General features: G+C 41.0%; 1 protein-coding gene across 1 annotated transcript; it reads left to right on the top strand.

Annotated features, from left to right (window-relative positions):
* Positions 1-294: 294 nt before the first annotated feature.
* On the top strand, positions 295-10,395 carry ABRA (actin binding Rho activating protein). The gene is made up of 2 exons (XM_017528997.2): positions 295-1,021; positions 9,796-10,395. Exons 1-2 carry the CDS (start codon positions 363-365, stop codon positions 10,271-10,273), a joined length of 1,137 nt encoding a protein of 378 aa, XP_017384486.1. The 5' UTR covers positions 295-362; the 3' UTR covers positions 10,274-10,395.
* The last annotated feature ends 760 nt before the right edge of the window (positions 10,396-11,155 follow it).

Below are 11,155 nucleotides of genomic sequence, written 5' to 3'. Positions count from 1 at the left end.
TGTACCTAGAAATGGCAGGACCACATTAAGGTCAAAAAATCATAAGGCTGAGCACATGACTCAATCCAGTAATTTCCACTTTGGCACTTGGAGGAGAAAGAAAGTGAGCGTATCACTGTCCCTTACCAGCAGAGATGTCCCTCTGCTGTGATGAAATTGGAGCTGTCATGATTTATAAAAAGAACACCGTCAGGGCAAAGGCGCCACATCTTGGCAAGAAATGCTTCACATAGTTTCCATCGTCACCAAGCTCTCCTTCCCACCCCACACCCTGCTTCTATTTAAATCCCAGGCACTCTACTAGGCCACACTCATTTTAGCCAGTGCCCAGGCTATCAGCAGAGAAAAGACAGGTGGGTAGCATGGCTCCAGGCGAAAAGGAAAGGGAGGAGGGCCCAGCCAAGAGCGCCCTCCGGAAGATACGCACAGCCACCCTGGTCATCAACTTGGCCCGAGGTTGGCAGCAGTGGGCGAATGAGAACAGCACCAGGCAGGCCCAGGAGCCTTCAGGCTGGCTGCCGGGAGGGATCCAGGACCCACCCCAAGCTCCTAAACCAATCACATGCCCTACTCCACACCGGAAAGCTCAGAGTGTCCCAAAGTCGCCACCCCAAACGCCAGAAGGACATGGAGATGGACAAAGCTCAGAGAAAGCCCCTGAGGTTTCTCACATCAAAAAGAAAGAGGTGACCAAAACAGTGGTCAGCAAGGCTTATGAGAGAGGAGGGGACGTGAGCCACCTCAGCCACAGGTACGAGCGGGATGCTGGTGTGCCTGAACCAGAGAATGACATTGACAGAATCCTCCACAGCCACGACTCCCCAACACGGAGGAGAAAGTGTGCCAACCTGGTGTCTGAGCTGACCAAAGGCTGGAGAGTGATGGAACAGGAGGAGCCCACAGGGAGGAGTGACAGCATAGACACAGAGGACAGCGGCTATGGAGGAGAGACCGAGGAGAGGCCGGAGCAGGACGGAGTACAGGTGGCCGTAGCTAGAATCAAGCGCCCCTTGCCCTCCCAGTAAGTGATCGCATCCTTCCCACTCCCTGTATCAGGATCACTACTGAGTCCCAACCAACTCTGTAAATCCAGGCAGCAGGCGAGGTCCTGCCAGAGTTAGAGTGAGTATCTCAAAGACTGGGGAGGCAGTGAGTTCCGTAGAGGAGGCATGTCCCTGAGCTGAAGGTCAGTGCCAACCTTAGACATGGGCCTTTTGGTCAGGGCCTGCGCTATTTTATTTCTCCGTTTTGTTTTGAACTGAACACCCAAATCTTAGCCTCAACGAAGATGAAGCCATCAGAGAGGGATGCCTGTTTTGCGCGAACTCTTTAAGTCATTTCTATAATGAGTAACAAATTGGCTTATTTCCTTAGAGATAAGGGTGGTTTCTGGTAGACTCATTGGGAAAATTTTACCTTGTCCCAACTGTCTATGCTATTATCAGGAGATATGTCTGCTTCAGTAACACCCATGGAATATAGATCTCTATGACTCTAAACAGGTGGCAGGCTGCTGTCTAATTTGAGAGCAGGCTCTGAATGAAGTCAGACAGACCCAAGTTCAAATCCCAGTTCTGCCCCTAACTAGTCCTTTTTAAAGTTGATTTCCTTGGCTGGGCACAGTGGCTCACACCTGTAGTCCCGGCACTTTGGGAGGCTGAGGAGGGCAGATTACCTGAGGCCAGGAGTTCAAGTACCGGCCTGACCAACATTGGTGAAACCCCTTATCTACCAAAAATGCAAAAAATTAGCTGGGCATAGTGTTATGCATGTGCAATCCCAGCTACTTGGGAGGCAGAGCATGAGAATCGCTTTAACCCAGGAGGATGATGTTGCAGTGTGCCAAGATCATGCCACTGCACTCCAGCCTGGACAACAGAGCAAGACTCTGTCTCAAAAAAAAAAAAAAAAAGCTGATTTCTTCATTTGTAAAATGACAGCAACAGTCAGCTTTTGGGAGAAGTTCTGTTGTACTGGGAAATGTAAATGAGATTAGGGCTACCAAGCACAGAGCTTGTCACATGCTCAGTACATGAAAACCATTATTATTCACATAGATTTGGGTACTTTGCAACTTTTCAAATTTTCAAAAACAGTTTGTCCTATTTGTAAACAAAGAGAAATAATTAAAATATCTGGATGCTAGATACGCATACACACACTCACACACACACTGATGCAAACTGAAACATTTATATAGACAAGACACATGCTTTTTTTCAAGACAGTAGCTCCACATAGTAGAAAGTCAGGATTTCTTATTCCACAGTGCAAGGGTATCAAAATATAAGAAACAAGTATCTGATGTCATTACACTTATAGACTGACTCCCATTGGGAACAGTTCGATGTATAAGTGTGTTTTTGAAGTCTTATGAAACAATAAGAAAATAAAGAAAAAATAATGGTTACCTAATTTGACAAAAAGCTGTCCTTTTTTTTTGAGATGAAGTCTCACTCTGTTGCCCAGGCTGGAGTGCACTGGCACGATCTTGGCTCACTGCAACCTCCGCTTCCTGAGTTCAAGTGATTCTCTTGCCTCAGCCTCCTGAGTAGCTGGGATTACAGGTGCACACCACCATGCCCAGCTAATTTTTGTATTTTTAGTAGAGACAGGGTTTCACCATGTTGGCCAGGCTGGTCTCAAACTCCTGACCTCAGGTGATCCACCCACCTTGGCCTTGCAACGTGCTGGGATTACTGGCATAAGCCACCACACCCGGCCTAAAGAGCTATCTTATAGTTTGAGACTGTAAAGGTGTTTTGAAAGAATTAGAACTGCTACAGTGCAAGCTTTCAAGAAAAATAAAATGGCAAATGGGTAATTACAATAATCCGTCATGTGTTTAGTGTGTGCTGTAGGTGTTTAAATGCTTTGTCTCTTTACTTCTCATAATCTTCTGAGGTAGCTATTCACTCATTTCAGGAATAAAAACACCGAAGCTCAGAGGGGAAGTTTGCCTAGCAAGTTAATGACAAAGTTAAGACTTGCCCTACTCCAAACGCAAGTTAAAGACAAAGCTAAGACCTGCCCTACTCCCAATGCAATGTTTTACAACCAGACGTGCTAATTCTCATGCAGTGTCTTGAGGATACATTCAGAGGTCTGGATTTGTGCTTAATATAGGAGTTCATGATCAGAAGTAACTATGCTATCACAACATGAGGAGCAATATTCCAAATTCTGACCTGCGGATTTCGGGACATGTGTGCCACAAATGGAGTAATGGAGTCCAAAAGAATAAAGCCTGAGGGGGCACAATGACAAGATCTTTCTTTTAGCAGGTTTTAAATTAACCAGAGGTAGGGAGGTGACAGCTGGGACCGATCCTGAATGCATAGCAGAGCTAGACATTTTGGGGCACTTGTCTAAGCACTTTTCAAATATTTATTTATTTACTCCCACAATATGTGCATATGATAGGTTATAATCATCATCGCTCTTTGATAGATGGAGACACGAGACGAAGAAATATTAGGGAATTTGTATGAGATTTTATAGTCCATGAGATTTGAACGCAGTCATTCTGGCTCCAAGTCAACTGTCTCACCTAAAAGTGGGGAGTGGGATATAGGACTCTTCTCAGGGTTCCCCAAACCAGTCCGGTACATGGACACCTTCTTAGCATGTTGAAATGCCTACGCATTGAATAAGCGATAATTTGATTTGAATCATGGTTACTTTGGTAATCCTGAGTCTCTGTATACTCATCTAAAAAACAGATGTGATATCTGATAGTTCACAGGGTTATTTTTATCTTTTGAGAAGAAGTCTTGCACTGTCACCTGGGCTGGAGTGCAGTGGCACTATCTTGGCTTACTGCAACCTCCACCTCCCAGGTTCAAGCCATTCTCCTGCCTCAGCCTCCCAAGTAGTTGGGATTACAGGTACCTGCCAACACACTCAGCTAATTTCTTATTTTTAGTAGAGATGGGGTTTCACTATGTTGGCAAGGCAGGTTTCAAGCTCCTGACTTCATGATTGGCCCACCTTGGCCTCCCAAAGTGCTGGGATTACAGGAATAAGCCACCGTGCCTGGCCTTCATGGGGTTATTTTTATATTACCTATGTAAAGTGATAGACTCAGAGGAGGTCGTTAGTAAGTTGTACCCATTATAGCCCTTCAAGATGCTAGGAGCTTGGCTCTGTAGGTTCAGTGGCAGTGGCGGCTAAATCTCTTCTTTCCTTCTTTGGTTCCTTTCCCTCAGTCTTGGAGTACGTAGGGTACCAGAATGTTGTATGCAGCAACAGCAGCTCTTAATTCCAGTGGTAATCCTAGCTGTGCTCAGGAAACTTCAGCAGAAGCCTCGTGGGAATTTTTGACCAATGAGACTCTCAAATATTGCTTGAGAAATGAAAGCAGCATTACCAAGCCAATTTGGAAAGACTTTTTGTTCACTGATTTTTAATTATAGGCACCATTCTCTCCCTGTATCTGCCAATAAGGAGGCAGCTATGTATCGTGGATATTTAGGTGGAAAGTTTCTTGGTGGTTAAGATATTCCATGGATAATAGAAACAAACAGATCAACTGGGAAAACAGTAGATAAATTCTTTACCAACAGTGGTTTTTCCAACTGGGGTTTTACTATAAAAATGGTTTACATTTTGTCTCACTTTAAAAATATTTAGTCTTTTGATTGTGTGTGACTTGTTCAATCCAGTTCCTTTGGACAAAAATTAGATCTTCCTCCCATAAAAGTGCAAGACTAACGTACCAATCACTTATCCATCCTGTGCCCCATGTTTAATTCAGTGAAAATAATAGCAGTTGAGCAGGAGACTGCCATTTTATAAATAAGGAAACTGGCACACAGATACATTACGAAACGAATAATCCAAGTCACAGAATGAGGAAGTGGTGAAGTTGGGAAGGCTGATGCCAGTGCTTGTGTTCTTAACCACTGCACTAGACTATCTCTCTCAGTAGAGAACAGGCTCAAGGAATAAAGTGGAGTTCAAAATGTTGGCTTAATTAATAAAGTCGCAGTAACTCCCAAAATTCAGGGGTTTGGTGCAACTGTATTGAAGGACTTCACAAGAAACAAAGACAAAATTATGCTGTCCTTCTGCATATGCCCAATTCTAGGGCCACGAATCCTTTCCATAAACTCTGAAGACAGTTCAGTCTGCAAGGAGAATCACAGGCCCGGCTCTCAAACGGAGCTGATAATGACAGGCAGCAAAACTGCTGAGCAGAAATGTCCATATTGCCTTTTGAATGCTGTCACCCTGCTTCTGATAAATATGCTCCTCTTGATGTCATGCTCTCAGTAATCAAATGGGCTAAACTGTCTGTAGGGAAGGACAAGCAAACCAATGCAGCATTTCTCTGAGACGTCCGAAAGGGTACAGACGTTCTTTGCTTTACTGACGGGAGGGTGCCTGTGTGAGGAGGTGAAATGCTCCCTCTACAGGAACATCTATGGAGTGGAAAATGAGAGCCCGTCTTCACTTTCTCCATACACATTGGAAACAGAAGAGAAAACCTCTAGGCCCCCAGGCATTTTGAAGCTAGTGATTCAGGTGAAGGGCAACCACTAGAAAATGTTTTCAGTGCCAGTGAACTTATTGGATTTGAAATATATCTTTTAGAACTCTTATTTCCTGTGGATTTTACTACATATATGATAATTTACCCATATAATTATTACTCCAAAACACAGAATTATGATAAAATTGGTTCCCATCATCTCCTCATGCTGTTGAAGAGCCTCATTGAGATAAAAAATAAATTTCAGAGTTTATTTCAGTAAATGAAGCTAGACTTTCCTAGATAGATTATTGGTAACATCTAGTAGAATTAGTTATGTTGAACACAGCAAGACAGGGGATAAATTTTTATTGACTATAAGAAATTTTGTTTACTAATAATGAAGAAACTCAGAAGATGGGTCTGGATTTAGTATTGCTATCCTAAAATATGGGCAAGATGTTAGTCTTTAAATATTGCTTTGCTTTCTTTCAATTTATGCTAGGTTATCTTTCTAAAGCTCAATCTAAACTATCATTCACATTTTCCCCTGAAAAATTTAAAAACAACATAATCTGGTATTGATTCTTATTGTATTTATTGAACAAAAAAAATTTTAGTGTATAAGGCTTTCTAACCCTGACTTAAACACAATATACTTTCAGACCTTTTAAAAATTGGAGATATAAAAACAATAGAGAAAATTAGATGCCATTAAGATGAATTTCCTTCTTCTTTTTCTAGCCCTATTTTCTAATTCTTCCTTATAGGACCAACTTTCTTTGGTTTTCTTCCCTCGAATTAAAGGGCATTACAGTTTGAAAATATAACAAATAGACATTAATATTTAAATGGTGCTTCTTTTAGAAGATATGTATACCATATATATATATACACACACATATATGTATATATATATGTATATGATATGTATATGTATATATATGTATATGTGTATATATATATATGTGTGTGTGTGTGTGTGTGTGTGTATATATATATAAATGGAGTCTCACTCTGTCATCCAGCCTGGAGTGCAGTGTAGTGGCACCATCTCGGCTCACTACAACCTCTGCCTAACAGGTTCAAGAGATTCTTCTTCTTCAGCCTCCTGAGTAGCTGGGACCAGTAGTTGCACCACCGCGCCAACGAATTTTGTATTTTTAGCAGAGACAGGATTTCACCATGATAGCCAGGCTGGTCTCGAACTCCTGGCCTCAAGTGATCTACCTACCTCAACCTCCCAAAGTGCTGGGATTACAAGAGTGAGCCACTGTGCCTGGCCTAGAAGCTCTTCACAGATTTATTAGCACACACTAATCCCAGCTCTTATTCCAAATGACGCTGAGTTTCAGCAGTTAGGGAATCTAAGTTGTTAATTAAAAATTAGAAGGAAAAAAAAAAGCCTACACAAAGACTCAGAGTCCCATGTAACATACAGTTTAAATAAATTACCTCTGGATGCAATTTGAGTATTTACCTTTTTTTTTGCTTTGCTTTCTTTGTTACAAAATCAGTACAATACCAACATTAAAGAGAATTTTGAAAAATGAAAAGTACTGTTACCTGGATACCAACGTAATTATTTTCAATTGTGCAAATGGTATTGAATGCTTCAGCGTGGTGCTTATGCATTTTACAGAGTTGCGATTGTACCATAAACCCAAATTTGTGTTACTCTATTTTCATTATGAAATATCTAATAGGTACCTTAAAAAGTGCCTGACACACAGTAGGTATCATAAATAAATAATTCAAACCATGGGAGGGACATAAAAGTGCACAAAAACTCTTTAAAGGCAGGATGTATTAGGATTTACACAATAGGGCAGAACCACATTTGGTGCTCAGGAGACAAAGTATGAGTTAATAAATCACACTATTCACTTGAATTTGAGATATTTCAAGCCTCTTCTCTGGCAGGACACTTCAGCTGTTAAATCTGGCAAGAATTTTAGGCTCTGCCAAGATGGCCACAGACTTGATATTGAGGAACATGCCTTTGATCAGCATGGTGATCAGTCATTGGGAGGCCGAGGCAAGTGGATCATGATGTTAAGAGATCAAGACCACCCTGGCCAACATGGTGAAACCCTGTCTCTACTAAAAACACAAAAATTAGCTGGGCATGGTGGCATGAACCTGTAGTCCCAGCTACTTGGGAGGCTGAGGCAGGAGAATTGCTTGAACCTGGGAGGCGGAGGTTGCGGTGAGCCGAGATCCCGCCACAGCACTCCAGCCTGGCGCCTGTCTACAGAGTGAGACTCTGTTTAAAAATAATAATGAGATCAAGCAGCCCACACTGAGGGCAGCTGAACAGGGAAAGCTGATGGAGAGGCAGAGGATCAACTGACGAGGGCTGAGGGAAATCCATTGCACTTCAGCCTGCTGAGCTCCTAGCACTTTTTCATACATATATTTTATAAAGTTGCAATGATTGTGAATACGGTTGTTGTGTGCTGTTTTTTACTAATTACCTTCGTCATACACTTTTATCTATATATGTATAAAGGATAGTAGTGTTATATGTAGTATTTCCAATTCCAATTCTATCCTCCTATGAAACAATGTAGCAAGCATAGGACTTTGGGAAACACCAAGCATAAGAATTAATGAAAGTTCGCCATCTAGTGGATGTCATTCGGTTTTTGAAAACAATCTGAGGTTGTAACAGCCCTGTCTATATCTGTTTGGTTCCAGCTTTTGGGGAACCAGATTTCAGGAAGTGAGTTTGGATGGTGAGGGACACACAAATCTGATTGGCTCCTGGGTTCTGAATAGCAAATTGTGAGTTCGGATAGCTCAGGCATGCCATTCACACAAGTACTTTCAGCACAACTTGAACATCTCCAATCCCAATGCTTCCAGGCATGAGGCCACTTGGTGTTGGGGAGAAAAAGGAAAGGTGGGACACTTGCAAGGGTGAGGAGTACAAATCTCTTTCAGAGAGTCCAAGAGTTTTTTTACCTGTGAAGGCAAAGAGACTGAGGGAAAAAGTCTAGGCAATTGGAGATAGAGTCTTTTGAAGTTCTAGGATACAGATGCAGGATGTGCAGGTTTTATTGTATAAGAAAATGTGTGCCATGGTGGTTTGCTACCCCTATTAACCTGTCATCTAGATATTAAGCCCCACATGCATTAGCTATTTATCCTGATGCTCTCCCTTCCCCCAACCTCCCAACAGGCCCCAGTGTATGTTGTTCCCCTCCCTGTGTCCATGTGTTCTCATTGTTTAGCTCCCATTTACAAGTGAAAACATGTGGCATTTGGTTTTCTGTTCCTGTGTTAGTTTGCTGCCCCATCCTAGTATTAGGCTGCATTCTCATGATACTACTACACTCTCCAGAGTTGGTTTTTTTATTGTTTTTTTTATATAAGAAAATGCATTCTGAATTCCTAGGATACATACATTTAAAATGCAACATATTCCTTTATTAGACACCGTATGGGCCTGCTGAGTGGCATCACTGCATAGTAGAAAGGGCATTGACCTTCGTCTCAGGCAGTCTTGCATTTGAATCCTTCCCCTGCCACCTATTTAGGGCAGTATTTCATAGTTATAGACAGGTTCTGGAGCCAGCTTACCTTTGGTTCAAAGTCTAGTTCTACCGCTTAACGGTTCTGTGACTTTAAGCAGTTACTTCATCTCTCTGGCCTCAATTTCTTCATTTGTGAAGTAGGAATTACTATCTCAGGGAATGGTTGTGGGGAATATTAATAAAAAGTTTTTAGAAGAATGTCAGTACATAGTGTTCAGTAAATGTTACTACTGCTAGTGTTTTCTGTGTACAACTTAGTATTCCAAAGTTTCTAGTAGATCATTGATACTAGTCTATATATGCCATCATTGAAACATCCACATATGAAAATCTGTATGACTAAATATTAAAATGCATGTGTAGTGGTATAGTCCTTACCTGTGGGAAATAATTGGTTTCAGAGGTCCTCTAAGAACTAGGTTCCCATGAAAACCTACACAATTCCAGTTCTAAAATGTTACTAATACTCAACTGTAAGACATACACACTTGTATTAATTTTGTGTTAGGTTTTTTTCTTAAAATGGAGCTTAATGTAACTATAATGCTTAAAATATTGTTCATAGAGAAAACAATCTAGAAACTATGCACCAAACTAAGAATAATGGTGGGACTATGTATGACTTTTCTTCTTTCATTTCTATTTTTTTATATTGTTTATTTTTGTAGTGAAAAAAAATTATACTTATGTTAAAAGATGCGTATGCGTGGGAAGTACAAAGGGAAAACAACATTTGGTGTTAAAATATCTGTATCTTGATTGTTCACCCTTTCTCTACTTTAGGGTAAATAGATTTACAGAGAAACTCAACTGCAAAGCCCAACAGAAATACAGCCAAGTGGGCAACTTGAAAGGGAAATGGCAGCAGTGGGCTGATGAACACATACAATCCCAGAAGCTCAATCCTTTCAGTGAAGAGTTTGATTATGAGCTGGCCATGTCCACCCGCCTACACAAAGGTGATGAGGGCTATGGCCGCCCCAAGGAAGGAACCAAAACCGCTGAAAGGGCCAGGCGCGCTGAGGAGCACATCTACAGGGAAATCATGGACATGTGCTTCATTATCCGCACGATGGCTCGCCACAGACGAGATGGCAAGATCCAGGTTACATTTGGAGATCTCTTTGACAGATATGTTCGTATTTCAGATAAAGTAGTGGGCATTCTCATGCGTGCCAGGAAGCATGGACTGGTAGACTTTGAAGGAGAGATGCTATGGCAAGGCCGAGATGACCATGTTGTGATTACGCTACTCAAATGAACTTTCAGAAACAAAAGCCAAATTTGGCCCACTGTTGTCTTAATGCTAAATGCTCATGTATGTAAAAAGAAAATGCAAACTCTCTGTAATAAGTTAGTAAATATTAAACAATTTTTACATAAGTGACTTTCTTGCATTCTATTTCTAGAATGAGGAAGTTTGGGGATTTTGAGAAAGCACACACAAAGCATTTCAGAAAGCACATGTTATTAACATATAGTAATAGTATTAATGGTTGAAATTCCACAGGTTTTTTTTTTTTTTTGAGACAGGTTCTCTGTATGTCACCAAAGCTGGTCTTTTAACTCCTGGCCTCAAGTGATCCTCTCACCTTAGACTCCCAAGTAGCCGAGATTATAGGCATGAGCCACAGTACCCAGCCACTTATATTTTTAGGCAAAATATTTAGCTATTCATCGCAGAAACTACAACAGATTTTTAATTAAACATTAAATCTAAGAAGAATGCTGATTTTAGATAAATATCAGCAGAACATATAATAATGTGTCTTTATTTGGAAAAAAGAAAATTCCATTAAGTTTGGTAAAACTAAAGTTTTTCAGAAGCTTGACTTTGTATTATTGTGTATATCATAGCATCACTTACAAAACAGGCACATATAAAGTTAAGTTGTGAATATGTTGCTGAAATTGTTGAAGTTCCTCTGTGGGCTTGTATTCTAACAGGTTTCCAGTAAGAGTTCACCTTCCTTCTGTGTGATTTGCACAAATCACATAAAACCAGTCAGTTGTTGTCTTAGCACCAACAAAGAGGGCAACGTTCACTAAAAGTAGAGCAGAGGTGAGAGATTCAGTTTTACTTGCCTTTGTAGGATTTCTTGGAGTTTATTGTTTCATTACAAAACATTTATATGTCAGCATA

This window comes from Cebus imitator, unplaced genomic scaffold, assembly GCF_001604975.1.
Source record: "Cebus imitator isolate Cc_AM_T3 unplaced genomic scaffold, Cebus_imitator-1.0 Scaffold56, whole genome shotgun sequence".
Lineage (NCBI taxonomy): Eukaryota > Metazoa > Chordata > Mammalia > Primates > Cebidae > Cebus > Cebus imitator.
This window is presented reverse-complemented; position numbering and strand designations above follow the sequence as displayed.